The sequence below is a fragment of the Polypterus senegalus genome, chromosome 10 (assembly GCF_016835505.1).
Source record: "Polypterus senegalus isolate Bchr_013 chromosome 10, ASM1683550v1, whole genome shotgun sequence".
NCBI lineage: Eukaryota > Metazoa > Chordata > Cladistia > Polypteriformes > Polypteridae > Polypterus > Polypterus senegalus.
The window spans coordinates 177,040,484-177,057,436 of NC_053163.1; the positions used below are offsets into that span (position 1 = coordinate 177,040,484).

Consider the following 16,953-nt stretch of genomic DNA (forward strand, 5'->3'; position numbering starts at 1 on the left):
AGACCCCCATGACCCTGTAGTTAGGATATAGCGGGTTGGATAATGGATGGATGGATGGAAACACACTCTGTGTTTAGGTTTGGTATCTACTCACAAATGCCCTCCTACAGTCCACAGTCTTCGATTATTTATTCAATAAAGCCAAAATGCAAAAACCTTTGGTGAAAAAAGTAGCTTGAAAACCCACCTTTGGCAGGTAAAGCTTGAAGTTATTTCTTTTCACATCACTGTACCGTATGTTAGCTATTTCACCCACACATACGTTAGAAACGTGCATGGCAGTTAAGATTATGAGTGATGGTTGTACCATGGGAGCATCTGACCATAGTCCTGCTTCACTTGTATGGCAGTGATGATTATAAGTGAGAGTTGTATCATAGAAACATGTGCCCGTAGACCTACTTCATACTCTATTACATGGTGCACCATGTCATCATTGAGGTATGAAAGACACATCCCAGAGTTCTGTGCACCATGAGGTATCACAGACAACTTCCATAATTCTGTGAGCACCTGTTGGGGTCAGTACAGTAACTACTTGTAAGTATCATCATGGTGTGCTCCACACACCTTGACATTATGATCACATCATCTGCTCTCGGTGTTTATCGTAATATATTACTGTATTCCAAACTGCTTTCCTTTTTAGTGATCTTTTCTCACTTTTGTTTCTAATGATAACAGCATTCATTAAAAGGGGATTGAGTCCCTGCATTTGAAATGATGAGGAGCACAGTGCACAGTGATTAGTATACTTGTTTCACTTTACCAATTCCACAAAGTGTATGTGTGAGGAGCCAAATGCTTGATACTGTGATAGAGCTGATAGTCCGTTATCTCAATCAACATTTATTTATATAGCACATTTTCATTCAAAAAATGTAGCTCAAAGTGCTTTACAAAATGAAGAATAGAAAAATAGAAGACACAATAAAAAATAAACATAAGTCAACATTAATTAACATAGAATAAGTAAGGTCCGATGGACAAAAAAAAAAAAAAAAAACTCCAAAGGCTGGAGAAAAAAAAATAAAATCTGTAGGGATTCCAGACCACGAGACCGCCCAGTCCCCTCTGTATCATCTGTATTATGAAGGCAGCAATGGATGGCAACCACTGGAGTACCAAACAAGGGAATGTCTTAGAAGTTACTGACAATACATTATATTGTTTTCCTGTTTAACTTTGATGTTTTGTTTAAACACAATAAGAGAAAATAAATTTAAAATAGAATTTTCTTTTCAATTTGTTTACCTGTGTGATGATGGGATATCTTGCAGGATTTTCTGAACTTGTATCCAATTGGGCTAAGATGGAAAATAATGTCACTGTGTAATGGAAATGTCCTAAATCTTTTATTTATGAAATGACAAAGGTCATATACAGCCTGAACATATGAGTCTGTATCACTGCAAGACAAAAGAATGCATATTAATATTTTTAAAGCATGACCATTGACTGGATGGATTAAACAATTTACACAGGACTAATACCATTTTCTAATAACCATTTAAAAGATTTAATTTTTCTAACAGAAGCAAAGGTGTACTGCAGTAAACCATATAGTTGAGGTGAGAGATTTAAAATGACTTAATATCTATGAGTTATTGTGATCTGTGTGACTGTTTTTTGTAAAGTAATTTAATATATAAAAAGACTTTCTAGGCTTCAAATGGGGCAACCTGATTAAATCTCATTGTTTTCAGTGAGACACATTGTTTTAAAGCAAACAGATTCAGATGACATGCAAAATTAAATTTGACCTTAATGCACAATGAGATTATAGGCAGTTCTGTACATTTTTAAATGGCCATTGTAAATGGAGACTTAAAAGGCAAGAAATGAAGTCTAAAGGTTAACTGGGCTTAATGGAGGGTCAATCAAATAACTAAAGTAAAGAAAACTATTGGATGTGGTTTCTGTATATGTTAATAAAAAGTTTAAGTTAAATACAGTTAATGGAAAAAGATAATACTAATTACTAACAGGTCAAAATTGGTCTGTTAATAGTTAATAAGGGTTAATGCAAGTTAATAATAGTTAGTAATGTCTTAGTGCAAGATGATGTAATATTAGCAGGTGTTCTTATTTGATTGGTCAGTTTTTAAGAAAGGGGCTGTTCTAGGGGTATAAATAGTCACATAGCTCAGCTGCTCATTGAAGCCTTTTGTGTGGATGGATGGAAGAAATCCCCGGCTGTCTGTACATGAGACCATGCCTTCCCACTCCTCTCAAAACGGACATATAATTGTCAAAGACCCCACTTAAACATTGTGCTGTCCTATAGCTTGGTCAGTTGCTTTGTTTACAGGAGCAGATGAAGCATTTAAAAGCAAGTAAATATAGATTTCCTTGTCCATCGTAATCTTCTTGTTTTAATATATTGCTATTAATGTATTGTTTTTAGTATAAATACAGTCTTAAAAGAACACATTTCCAGGGAGCATGTGTCCCCTGCCAGATACAATTCTACACCTAAATAAGAAAAAGCATTTGATTGTTTAATCTTCTCTAAGTTAGGACTGCAGCAGTGCCTCACACCTGTTTTCATTTTTCTTTATGTTTTTTGATTTCACCACTTTCTTACTATTATCCTGTTTACATTTTATTTTCTATTTGTAATTTTCCTCCACTCTCTATATTTCCCCTTTTTCTGATTTTGCAGGGGTTGGGCTCCTGAGGAGCAGCTACCACCTGAGAGGATTGGCCTTGTTTACTCTTGGCCCCTTTTTTAGTTCTCTATTTACTCTTTAGCACTTGATAGAGGTGCTCATCGTTTAAAATTTTGCCCCTTTAATCACTTATCACATCATTGCTCTAATCAAACTACAGTTGTTAAATGAAGTTGTTACAAACCTTTCCAGCTGACAGTTACTTTTGTAACTGAAAGCACATTTCAGTATGATATCAAGCGTCAGGAGGCTTATGTGCTGAAATAGTTCCACAGACTCATCAGAACTGGTTACAATTTTTTCCAGCTTTTTCTGTAAAAACACAAAACAAAACACTTTTTAAAATTAAGGAAACACTTGGCTTTCCAGCCAAGATGCACTACCTTCCCTTACCTAACTGGGAGGCCAATATAACGAATTGTACTGAAGGGAAGAGCAACAGCACTGGCAGAAATGGATGGGAATCACATACCCAGCTGTGATGCAAAAAGGATAAAATAGATGGAGTATCCTGACCAGGATAAGTAATGAATTCCTTCCACACTGGAAAAACAAAAAGAATCCGTGTGGGTGGCTGTGTCATGTGCGGATGCTGTATTGTTAGAGTTTCATAGCGCTTCTCAAAGTTTTTTTTTAGATGAACAAAAAAAAAAAAAAAGTAAGAAATGGTGTCAGTTTAAGGTGAAAGAATAATTAACAATACTGGAAAAAGATGATTCCAGAATGAAGAAAAATGACAAGGTGAAAGCATTTTGGAATTGCACCTGATCTTCATCTAACATCTCGTTTATATGCTGTGTTCATATCTGTATTTCTATTAGACAAAAGTTACATCTAACTCCTTGTTTTTATTTTGTATTTTCATACCTGTATTTCTAGAAAAAAAGTTACATCTAATGTCTCATTTTCAAATAAAATATTTTTTGCAGTTTAAGAAGCAGTGTTTTTTTTATACAGGTATTGTTGAGCTTTGGTCATGGAGTTGCATGAGAGACAGGAAGATGAGTTCAGGTTTTCAAGGAAAATACAGGTATTTATTACTGTATAGAGAAGACAGGAACAATCTCAAGACTTCATTCAGAATAGGAGCTGTTAGGACCATAAAAATATTGCCACGGTTCCTGTGAATTTCATTATAACAGGATTGCACCTGTATATGTGACAATGGTAGACTAACTCTCCTGTGCAGGTTATTCCCCCATACATTGGGTGGCAGTATCCCTTATGGCAAACCCCGGTATGGACACCAACATGGGAGGCATGGTCTCATGAGACTGTCCTGTTGGGTTCCAAGGGGGCAGCCAGGAGGAGCGGTCGGGAAGTGAAGGTTTAGGTTCCACCTGACCCGGAAGTGCTTTCCAGAGACACACAAGTGGAACCAGAAGTACTTCTGGGTTGAAGCTTAAAAGGAAGCCCTCCAATTCACCTGGGGAGTTGGAGTCGGGAAAGGAGATGGACAACACTCACCTGGTAGGAATGGAAGAGAGAAGGAGACAAAAAGAATTGTGCAATTTGAAAAGAGGCCCGTTAAATGTACACTACTTAAGAATTACTTGTTTTGAACCCGGGGTAGACTTGTTTCTGTGGAGCTGTATCAGCTCTGGATGGGTCACCAGTCCATCAGAGAATATACTTACTCAAATTCTGACATTCTCTGTCAATTTACAGTCACTTACCTTATCTTACCTTACCTGCATCTTTTAAGATGTGACAGTAAACTTAGAGGAAACCCACAGAAACATGGGAATAGAAAACTCCACAGTGAACAAATCAGGTATTAAACAAAGGTACCGGGTGGTATAAAGCAGCAGGACTATGGATTATACTTATTATATTACATTAGATTAGATTATATTACACTGATTACTGTATATACTTTTCCATCAATCTTTTCTTTTTCAAATTTGCTCAATCCAATTCAGGACTGAACAGAAGGAGGAGCTGGAGCCTCATAATAATTTAGTTTCTGTAATTTTATTTTGTTACAGATGTCTCAAATCCATCTTTTATTATCAAGCACTTCACAAAATCTCAGTAATTAGTAACCTCTGTGACCTGTAAGGGGCATAACCCAAACCACAGGCACAACTTTACAGACACAGGTTCCAAGTTCAGATAAATAGCTTTGTTAACTGGATTCTGTCATAAGGGTTAAAAACAATTTTTGTCTATCTTTTTCCTTCTCCTGTTCTTCTCTACACTTCCCAAGGCAGGCATTGTCCTATTTGTCTCCCAACTCCAGTTCATAAGGGTAAGAAAGAGCATCCTACTTTATGCTGAACGCAGTAGTATTTGTGCTTCCAGTGCCACCCTACTTCAACCAGAAAGCACATCCAGGTCAGGTGAAACTTCCTCTCTACCCCACAGCTTCCCCTGGCAGGTACCAAGAACCCCAGCAGGGCACATTGGAACTATTGTATAACTCCCATGAAGCCCTGTGGCTTTCACCAGAGGGATGCTGCCACTTATTGTACTGCATGAGTCCATGGCCTTTGGAGGCTGCTTCTCTCCATCCATCCATTATGAAGCCTTCCCAGCAAGGCAAAGAACCATCTAAAACATCCATGCTGACTGGACTGCCAGACAATCTGCGTTCCCTGTGACACCTTGCATTCAATTATTGTCTAATGTGAAGAAAAGTTACAATATTCATGTTATTATAATAATTAATAAGAAGCCATGATCCAAACTAAATATGAATTCTTTACATAATATAGTAATTCTTACCAGCAGAACATTTACAGAATCCCCCATTACTTTCACATATGGTTTTAAGATATCATAATGAAATCCAGGTGTCAGGAGTCTTCTATGTCCGAACCATTTGCTGCCATCAGAAACTAGCAAACCTTCACCTGCAAAAATGAAACAAAAATAATAAAGACCCAGTGAACATGGTAAACAAATATGTGAATAATGATTTGATATACTGAAAAAGCCTAATCATTTTATTACCTTTTTATATTCACTTCAATGTAACAGTTTTCTTTTCTCTGAATTGTTTGCCTGTTAATATAATTTATCACTACCAAAAAACACATATAGACATGCCACAATTCATTACAAATACACAACCTTTAAACTTCATTGGTATTTAACACCTTTTTTGAACTTTTTAAGAAGCAGGATTTTTTTTTATAAGCATTACACACTTATTTTGAAAAACTGAATTAGTGCCAACTAATTTGTTGTCGTTGGGCTAATCATCGTTGATATTTAACATATAAAAACTGCAAACTTCATTCAAAAAAGATAACCATGGCAGTGTATCAGAGTTAGGGAACAAAAAGCTTAACTTGCCTGCTCGGTGTTGCCTATATATCAACATACAACATGATGATAACTGCTATCAACAGGCATGTGCTTCTATAACTTGGTTATTTGCAGATATCTGATTCTTAAAATACCATTCAAACCCCTTAATCCAGTTAGAGAAATCGGGCTATTGGCCTCTAAGGAACCTGGTTAACAGAGGTAGATTTCTCTGCAAATAATCCGATTTTGTGGCCATGTAAACCCTTAACTGGGTTACTGTCAAGTAGTCTGCGCATGTCCATTGCACTCTGGCAGCCTGCGCCTATATTTGCTTTGAATACGCTTTCAGCAGCCATGTGTAGAAGCATCCACAAAATAAATTTCTAGAGGAAATTTTTGAGTGATAACATAATTCCTTCTCCTGGTTGAAATAATCTGTCTCTAGAATTTAGAAATTGTTCAACTTATGTTGATGAGCTGAACATAGAGTGCTGAACTCGGCAACACAATCTCAAGAATAGCTGGGTAACACCTTAAAAGTAATGTGTGTTAAGTAGTCTGATTATTTTTTAAAGTAACGAGTAACCTAATGCAACACTTACTATACTGAAGTAAAAATACTTGCATTATTATTATTCCAGCAACACTGGGCATAAGTTAAGAAACACATATGCCAGGTCCTTTGCAGAGTTCAATTGCACAGGCAAGTTGAAAAGAGTGTGTTGTGTGCAATCAGGTAACCGAAACTTATAAATAATTGATTTTGATTAAACATATTTATAAACAACAAGAAGATTATTACAGGTGTCACTTTCATTTAGAGATTCGTGGTGGCTGATAATGATGAAGAAGTAATTATAAAACTGAAGCCAGGATGCACTTCTGTACCCAAAGAGTAGTGGAACTCTGGAATAAATTACTGAGACATGGAGTTGAAGCAGAAAACCTGACAACGTTTAAGAAGAATCTGGATGAGATATTGGGACAACTTAGCCATTAGCTAAACCAATGGGCTTGATGGGCTGAATGGTCTTCTCATTTGTCAAATTTCTCTTTTTTGCACAATTTAATAATGTCAAAGAATTTTGACAAATGACAACTCCAGAAGATAACTTGCACATGTAAATATCGATTTTTAAGAAATCAGGTTTCTTCTGCCTTAACCAGTGCATATAAATGCACTGAATGGTAGCACAAAACCAAGCTAGTCAAGTCACTGTTTTATAACATTACCAGTAATGGTGCACTGCAGAATACACTTGACTTGAGCCTTCGTAGTTGTTATCCTCTTTTGCTGTACATTTGCCATTCGTTTGTCAGAGGGGGGACATTTTTGCACACTGGGTCATTCCATTTCTCTCTTAGGAAAAGAAACATGCAAATATTACATTTAAAGCCCAGCAGATGAACAGGCAATAGGCACCCATTGTTGGCAGTGGGGGCAAGAAGTTAAAAGGCTGTCTGCAGATTGTAGGTATTGGCTGTATTGCAAAGGTGTCACCATTTTAAAGTTTATGGCTGGTTGAGATTTACAAACAATACCACGTGAGAAAACAGAACTGCTGCTTCCTTGGAGGATCCCGGATAATCCAGTTACTGATTGTGTCAGGATTGCTTGTGTAAGTATTTGCTGTCTTGCAAAGGAGTCGCCGCTTTGAAGTCTGACCTTGGAGGATGTCTGTATTTACCTGACTTGGAAATATTGGTTTCTAATCAGCATATCTGTACTTATTCATGATTGGTAACAATTCCTTTTTTTAACTTGTGTTTTTATTAATTGTTAAACCCAGGAAATGCAGATGTACCATTGTTTAATCTGATTGTCCAGAACTGATAATGGCAGGGACTGAAGTAGATAAAAACTCCTGGCAGCAGAAGGCAAGAGGGACAGTCCACTGAGAACGCTGCCAAGACTAGCAGAGAGCACAGAGGCTCACTGGCAGACTGGGGTACCAGGCTGGCACGACGGGAGGCACAAGGATAGCAAGACTTACTTCCAGAGAGGAAGAGACAGCTCCACAAGGAGACGCCAGTTGTGAGTCCAGCGAGAGAGGGAAGCCGCATGACAGGACCGAGCAAAGCTGGCAGACGAGAAATGAGGCGTGCCTAGGTCACAGCAGCCCAAGGAGCCCAGAGTGGAACAAAAGGAACAACGAAGAGACGCTGACAGGGAGTTCCCAGTCTCTTAATAAACTGGTTGGCGTAGTCGGATATTTAAATGGTGTCTAAGTTAGATTACATGTAAGTGTGACCAGACACCTGTCACACGTTTGCTCAGAGGTTGACGTGCTTGCTGCTTCCAGAGCAGCTCTTCTTTTCTCCACCCTAGTGGCTCACTTCTTCTCTTCTTTCGTCGTCATCCTTTCATGTTAAAACTGATTAAGTCAGTGTTTATGTTGCAATTACATAATTTTTCACTTAAGCTGGCACTCAAGTCTTCAATCTGCCTCAAGAATGATTTAAGATATGAAGAGATAGGGGAAGTGACAGCGTAGGTGGTAGGGATGAGAACAGTGCCCGTACACATGTGCCGCACGGCCACCCTGCTGGCCGCTACCAACAGTTGATTCTACAATAAAATAAAAAGAGGAATAACCTTGGAGGTCAATCATCACCCCAAAAGTGGGTAGTAGATGTCACGTAGTACGTGTGTATCAAATTTCAGGTCAATCGGTCAAATGACTTGTGAGCTACAGGTGATTTAAAATTCTGGACAGACAAACAAACAGCCACGGTAGCGTATTATATAAGAAGATGGGGGGTCAAAATTTAAAAAAAGGGCAAAACAAATTTGCAAAAGTAAAACCATAAACCCAGATGAGCTATACATTTTCAACAAACATGAACTCTTTTTCTACACATTTTAACTTGAAGGGCAATGTGACACTAGAGGAGTGAAAAACATGAATTGCATGCGCCAGTAAATGTCCCCATTTAACATACTGTACATTATTAGTTCCATTTATAAATTTAGATCAGAAGAAAAATAAATTAGTTAAGTTTGGCTGTTAGGGGGCATGGTGGGGGATCAAAATGTTTTCAGCCATTTGGTTCTGTCACTGCCAGCACAATGCATACATTGTAGTGATGGGAAATAAGGAAAATGCACATTTTGAACCTCACAAATAGAACAGAATCTTGCATGTTTGAGGGCTCATGCTGTTTCTTTATTTTTTTCCATGCCGTATTAGTATAAAAGGCAGAGATTGTTGCTGAACTTGCTGTAGCTCCTAACCTTTCACATAATCGGCGTCTCTGTTAGGCAGCAGGCTCTGCCAGAAAAAGGGCCGAGCACAAGATCAATCAATAGCGACAAAAAGTCACATTATATGCAACATCGGCTTAATATAAAAAAAAAAATAAAAAAAAATCAACAACATCCAATACGCAAAAAACAAACAAACAAAAAGTGGAAACATTGGCTGAAATTCTCAATAAATTGATTTACAAAAGGTTTGGGTCAGATGACAGAAAACAGTAAACAACATGGCTTCACCTGCGGAAACAGCAACAGTGCATAATGGTGGCACCATGACATTACCTTCCCAACAATGGCAATATTCAAAAGCCTGAAATACAAAGTCGGTATGTAGAAAATGTCATAAATAAGAAATAAAGCAAGAAATCAGGATATGTCCTTCTTAAGTACAGATGTTCTAATGTACACCAACAGGCTGTAGCAGTGATCATTCTCTCACACAAGAAATCCAAAAATCCTTGATTAAACTGAGAGTGTGTCCCTCTTAGTGTCATCTGAGTTGCAAGTCACTCACTAGGTTTTGTACACCAGCAATGGAGTATGGTAGAACCAGAATGGCATAGTCCTTTGTTAAGGCTACATTAGAACTATTGGTTTCATTTACAGTTTTATTTTTATATTACTTATATTTATTTTTTCTGGTGGTCTTGATGTTGTATGGTTGCTAGGCATGTGATGCACGTGGTGCCAGTGCAACCGTGATATACAGTTACAGAGCGTACTATTAAAAATGTGGAACAAAATTAGTTTTAGCTTCATTCACGAACGCAGTGCACCATAAACACCTTAGAGAAATTCAGAAAATTAAAAAATATTATTGAATATAAAAAATTACAAGAAATAGAAACAGATTGACTTCTTCTCTAGTAACAATGCAGCAGAAAACTGGCAGTTCATGGGTAAGGGGAATCACAAATTCCTTTAGATATATCATCATATCACCAGCGAAGATATCAAAGACTTCTGCACATTGGCCACTCTGTTCAGATGGCATGAGCTGTATGACAAACACAGCAATGGCCAAGCTGTTTGCTTTTGACTTTAAACAAACTGTGGCTTAGGCAATGCAATCTGGATTTGCTAAACTGCAAAGTATGCTTTTGCTGTGTTTAACAAACAGTTCACAGTTTAGTAGTCAAACAGTGTAGTGAATCAGCATGCTATTTCATAACCATCATTCAAAGTAAAGGTGTAAACAAGGCAAAAGATTTTACATTATCTTTAAAATATTCTAAGTATTACAAATAGACATCACAATTCTATAATATACAGGTTGTGCTATACTAAACATCTTCTTATATAATACGCTACCGTGGCTGTCCATTTGTCTGTCCAGGATTTTGAATCGCCTGTCGCTCGCAAACCATTTGAACTATTCACTTGAAATTTGGTTAACATATACTAGGTGACGTCTACTATCCGCTTTCGGGGGTGATGATTGACCTCCAAGGTTATTCCTCTTTTTATTTTTATTTCATTTTATTGTAGAATCAACTCTTGACAGTGGCCAGCAGGGCAGGCGTGCGGCTCATGCGTACGGGCGCCATTCTCATCCCTACCACATTCGCCGTCACTTCCCCTACCTCTTCTTATCTTAAATCATTCTTGAGGCAGATTGAAGACTTAAGTGCCAGCTTAAGTGAAAAATTATGGAAAACGTACTAAGTAATTGCAACACAAACACTGACTTGATCAGTTTTAATGCAAAAAGATACAGACAGAAGAAGAGAAGAAGAGGGACGCTAGTACGGAGAAAAGAAGAGCTGCTCAGGAGGCAGCAAGAGCATCAAAACTCTGAGCAAACAGATGCTAAACGTACACAGAAAGAGGATGAAAACTAGGAATGCTCAAGTCAAGTGTATTCACTGCACGTTATCGGTATAGAATATTCTATGAGAGATCATGCCTGCATACATACGGCATAAGGTAAATGCATGAAGAAAGATATTGCAATACTGACTGAAAATTTGTGGCCACAGCTAAATCAAAACCTAAACTGATCTTTTTTTCCCACAATCACATCCTTTAATCTTAGCATACAAATCATTGTAATTCTTGGGGGAGTATTAGCAACATCCTAAAACCAAAAGAAAATATATTTTATTAAGCACAGAATACAGATATGAAATAAAGAAAACCGTAGTCCCCCAAAGCCTGCCCAAACACAGTTAGGGTCCCTTATCTTTCCAAAGGGTGGCTGGTTCAGTTTCTCACTGAAGAACTAGAAAAATCACATTCTTTCCTTTCTTTAAATCTACACTGGCATTGCCACTCACTCTGTTCCCAACTCTAAGCTCTCAGAAGAAATGACAAAAGGCCCCCTTTAAACCGAGTTCTAGAAGCATGTCCAGGTTCAGCCTCAACTCATAAAACTCCATGAGCCACCCCAATGGAGCTGTCCCCAGAGACTCCAAGTAGCCCTGGCATCTTGGCCACATAATTATAAAAGAAACGGGCAACCCCATGTCAACAGTAACTGGCTGATAACATCTGCCAGTATGAAAGACTGAATTGAACTCTCATTGAATCCACTAGTAACCCTTCACCATATGCCCAGGTGGTGTTACCAGTGACTGTGGTGGGCTGGCGCCCTGCCCGGGGTTTGTTTCCTGCCTTGCGCCCTGTGTTGGCTGGGATTGGCTCCAGCAGACCCCCGTGACCCTGTAGTTAGGATATAACGGGTTGGATAATGGATGGATAGATGCTACCAGTGACATACTATCTAAGATGCCCAACATACTGTAATTCACTCCATGGATTGGCACTCCTTTATAGCAAATATCCACTAATTAAGCATCTGTCCATCTATCCATTTTCCAATTCTGCTTACAGTTGCGACAAAGCGGGAGCCTACTCTAGCTAGCATCAGGTGGAAGGCAGTAACAATCCCTGAAAAGATTGCCAGTCTATGGTAGGGTAGCGATTTAAGGATGTTAGTATTTAAATGTAATGCTCATGAAAAAGTGTAAATGCAAGACTGTAAACCAAGGGCTCATCCATTTCCTAAGCCCACAGTTTTCAATAAAGTATTTACACTAAATGGAGCCTGTAAGGACAGCACTTAGAATTACTTAGATCTGGATGTGATGTGCTAAGCAAACTCATACAAACACCTGCACTACCTGTAAGGTGGTCAACTATCTATTAATCTAACTATCTATTTAAAGAATCAAACTTTTATTTGATACAGTACCTTTTTATAGTAAAAGCCACCATATGACACTTTACAGGAACAATATTTTTTTTAAACTGATTGTTGTGATGTAAGATTTTGCATATAACTTGATAAATGTTTTGTATGTCTTTATTTGTAATTTAGGCGAAGCAATGTAATTTAGTGTTACTTTGGTGAGAGGAATTCGTGTTTGCCCCCATTTACGACTTTTCTTTGTAATTTTATGATAGGATTTGGGGGATGTGTCTTAAACCAGTTTGATGAGTACTGTATTTCTTTGCTAAAGTCTTTCTCTCATCCCCCACATAAAGCCAGGTTAGCTTAACATATGGTCTTGGGGGGGGGTTGCAGGTGTTAAGATGTACTATTTCCCCCATTGGTCTGAGGTATGGCTGTTTGAAATTGGCTTGTCTCAGAGGCCTTTAAATACCACGATATCCTATTGGCTGTAGGGTTTGGACAGAACATCTATAAATTTGCTTGCTCAACCACATTCTCTCTCTCTCTAACCATATGATGAAGAAGCATCTCTCTTGCTAACTTGTGATGATGTAGAAGTATCTTTCTCTTGCTAACAACTGAAGAAGACCATCACACCATGAACCGAAGACAACACAATGAAGAGCACAGCTTCAGCCATTTTGAACAGACATGTGGCTAAAAGCTGAGCACCAATGATGCTTTAACTACAGACATTAAGTAACTATAAGTCTGTGTGCCACCTGAGTTACACATCACCATTTTATCAGGTTGTATGGCTGCCAATATTCAAATGTACTTTGCATTTTGTTATTATTTATGAATATTATCAGTAATACATTATTTTATGTGTAACTTAACTCCTGCTTGTCTTTTTACTACATCTAATTGCCTGAGGTTATACACTCACCTAAAGGATTATTAGGAACACCATACTAATACGGTGTTTGACCCCTTTTCGCCTTCAGAACTGCCTTAATTCTACATGGCATTGATTCAAGGTGCTGAAGGCATTCTTTAGAAATGTTGGCCCATATTGATAGGATAGCATCTTGCAGTTGATGTTGATTTGTGGGATGCACATCCAGGGCACGAAGCTCCCATTCCACCACATCCCAAAGATGCTCTATTGGGTTGAGATCTGGTGACTGTGGGGGCCATTTTAGTACAGTGAACTCATTGTCATGTTCAAGAAACCAATTTGAAATGATTCGAGCTTTGTGACATGGTGCATTATCCTGCTGGAAGTAGCCATCAGAGGATGGGTACATGGTGGTCATGAAGGGATGGACATGGTCAGAAACAATGCTCAGGTAGCCCGTGGCATTTAAACGATGCCCAATTGGCACTAAGGGGCCTAAAGTGTGCCAAGAAAACATCCCCCACAACATTACACCACCACCACCAGCCTGCACAGTGGTAACAAGGCACGATGGATCCATGTTCTCATTCTGTTTACGCCAAATTCTGACTCTACCATTTGAATGTCTCAACGGAAATCGAGACTCATCAGACCAGGCAACATTTTTCCAGTCTTCAACTGTCCAATTTTGGTGAGCTCGTGCAAATTGTAGCCTCTTTTTCCTATTTGTAGAGGAGATGAGTGGTACCCGGTGGGGTCTTCTGCTGTTGTAACCCATCCGCCTCAAGGTTGTGCGTGTTGTGGCTTCACAAATGCTTTGCTGCATACCTCGGTTGTAACGAATGGTTATTTCAGTCAAAGTTGCTCTTCTATCAGCTTGAATCAGTCGGCCCATTCTCCTCTGACCTCTAGCATCAACAAGGCATTTTCGCCCACAGGACTGACGCATACTGGATGTTTTTCCCTTTTCACACCATTCTTTGTAAACCCTAGAAATAGTTGTGCGTAAAAATCCCAGTGACTGAGCAGATTGTGAAATACTCAGACCAGCCCGTCTGGCACCAACAACCATGCCACGCTCAAAATTGCTTAAATCACCTTTCTTTCCCATTCTGACATTCAGTTTGGAGTTCAGGAGATTGTCTTGACCAGGACCACACCCCTAAATGCATTGAAGCAACTGCCATGTGATTGGTTGATTAGATAATTGCATTAATGAGAAATTGAACAGCTGTTCCTAATAATCCTTTAGGTGAGTGCAGATATAGAAAGGAAGGTGGGGATAAGTTATATACAGTGTTACGTCTGTGAGATTAGGCATTCTAAGGCTACATATTATTAATACAATAGGGGAAAGTAGAGCAATATACTGTATATTACTCTACCAAGATAAAACAATGATAAAAACTGTTTCACTTTTTGTATATGCACTCTTACAGAACAGTTTAATCATACACTGATTAAGTGCCTTGTTCCAGGTCACATAGTTCATACGAGGCAGGTTTAGCACCCAGTACCACTGCCAGTTCACCACAGTGACAGTTTACAGTAGCATTAGCAAATAAACTAAGGATATGCCTTGGAATGTGTGAGAATGCACATGTACTCAAATCAAACAGGGATCTAAGTGCTGTGAGGCTCGCTTGTTGATTACTTTGTCACTGTGCTGTGAGCATAATAAAAACAATGAGCATAAAAAAGAATTCACTATAATAGCAGGTCAGCATGATTACACCAGATTTGGAACTGTTGTCTCACAGCACTGTGAATTTGGAGATGATCCTTGGCTTGGCCTTGGATCCGCTGCATAGTGTAAATGTTGATTCCATGTCTGTATGGTATCATGTATCTATGATGGTGGGTCATCTTCTGCACTCGACTAAGATAAGCTATAAAATTCTGGGATAAGAAAGGGAGATGTCAGTAACAGTATCTTCTCTTCCACGAGATGCCCAATAAGGTCACCCAAGCCTTAGGTGATGCCTAGAACTGGCCCTGCACCTTCAGGACAGGATGCAATAAAACCTGGATGGTGGTATCTCACTCATAACCAGGAGGAAAGACAGAACAAGATCTTGTGTGAAATCCAGGAAAGGAAAAAAGAAAGACGGAGAACTGTGTGGGCTGATTTTGGTCAGCTGTCTTTCCAGTTGTACTGCTGTGCACACTTTTAGTTCCGTTTTAAATGACTTATTAAACAGGGCTACCAGGCTACCTGCTGTGGTGCTCTGGTCTATCTGCCATCAACAGTGGCTTGTCCCAATGCAGGGACTTCAGTGTTAGATTAAACTGGTGTCACTAAACTTGGCATAATGTGTGAGTTTTGGTGTCTCCTACCATAGGCTGACTTTCTTAGAGTGTTAGTCTTTTGCTTAACATTGCCACGATAGAATCCACCTCCCTATGACCGTGTACTGAAGTTGAAAAATTCAGAAACTAGAGAAACAAACATTAAAGCAAATTATTTTGTTCTTATTATTATATTTTAGAGATACATTTAACCAAATGTTGTAAAATAAGTGTATATATGTGTGATAGGTTTGTATTAAGTGAGTGGTATAATCTATTCTTACATTTGCCTTGAGAGTTATTGCAGTGATCTGTGCCTCAAAAACAAAGTGGTTTGTACTGTTGAACTGTATTTCTGAGGCGGCCATGATAGATTGGCCATCGAGCTCTGTGAAGAACATTACTTGTGTTCTGCTTTGTGTGTTGGATTTACCCCATCTTTTGACACTCATTGCACACCCAACCTCTCTGAGTTACCTTTAACAAGATATTTTTCCATTTTTTTTCCCCTACAATTTTTTTTTTTTTGGAGATTTTTTTTCTCTCATCTTCTTAGAGAGTCAAAGCTTGGGGGCTTTCATAATCAGGGCCTGTTAAATTCCATTGAAGCATTTTTTGTGTGATTTTGGGCTATACAAGAAATAAATAATTGTTTTTGTTACTGTTGAGCACTCTGATCTCATGAGGTAAGACTGAGCTTTACAGCATAATACAAAATATGACCTACTTACCAATAATTAAATGATTAATAAATATCTCTCTATTATAAAAAAAAATCCTGGAGAGAAACACAAGGGGAACTGAGACGTGATCTTCACGTTAAGATCACAGACGACATTTAAAAGAAACCGTAAGATGAAAGAGATTGGCCATAGAGCGTCTCGCGGGGACCTTAAACAAGACTTTGTGCCAAGAGGTTGACCCATGACCGTCTCACGATGACGTAGAACACGAGATTCTTGCAAGACATGCCCTACTTACAATCAATATCAAATAAGCCTAGAGGCAGCAAAACATTCAGTCGTGTAAAGGAGGCTTTGAGCACACACAGATCCAGGGCTCTCAGCGCATATAAAGCGTGTAAGGACAGTACATTATAAATGATCATTTATTCAGTTGACTAATTCAGTTTAAACATTCTGATGACTAAAATCCATTGAGATGACTAAAAATCCATTTAAGCCAAAGATGATTATGAGACAAGTTAACAAGAATCTTACAGATTAAAAACACAGAGATGAAGGAGTGCGAGAGGCATTGCCTCGGTCCTCCATGAGAGAAGAAAGATTCCAGTCCAGACGTTATAAATGAAACGTCGATGAATAAGCGAAGAAGAAAGCAACACGGAGAAAAGAGATTCAAAAGCACTGGAGAGAAAAAAGAGCAAAAAAGAAAAAGAATAATCTAGGTGCAAATTCAGAAAATAAGGAAAGTAATTATTAGCCCGGAACAAGTGGAATTG

The 16,953-nt window shown here is 38.6% G+C and overlaps 1 protein-coding gene across 1 annotated transcript in view; it reads right to left on the reverse strand.

Moving 5' to 3' along the window:
* LOC120538363 (cytochrome P450 4A6-like) overlaps positions 1 to 16,953 on the reverse strand; it is a 70,633-nt gene that overhangs the window by 22,997 nt on the left and 30,683 nt on the right. Inside the window, exons 4-6 of the mRNA XM_039767840.1 lie at positions 5,400 to 5,527; positions 2,857 to 2,984; positions 1,255 to 1,409 (exon numbers count right to left, since the gene is read on the reverse strand). Of these exons, the coding sequence (XP_039623774.1) occupies positions 1,255 to 1,409; positions 2,857 to 2,984; positions 5,400 to 5,527 (411 nt within the window). The remainder of the gene's footprint in view (positions 1 to 1,254; positions 1,410 to 2,856; positions 2,985 to 5,399; positions 5,528 to 16,953) is intronic.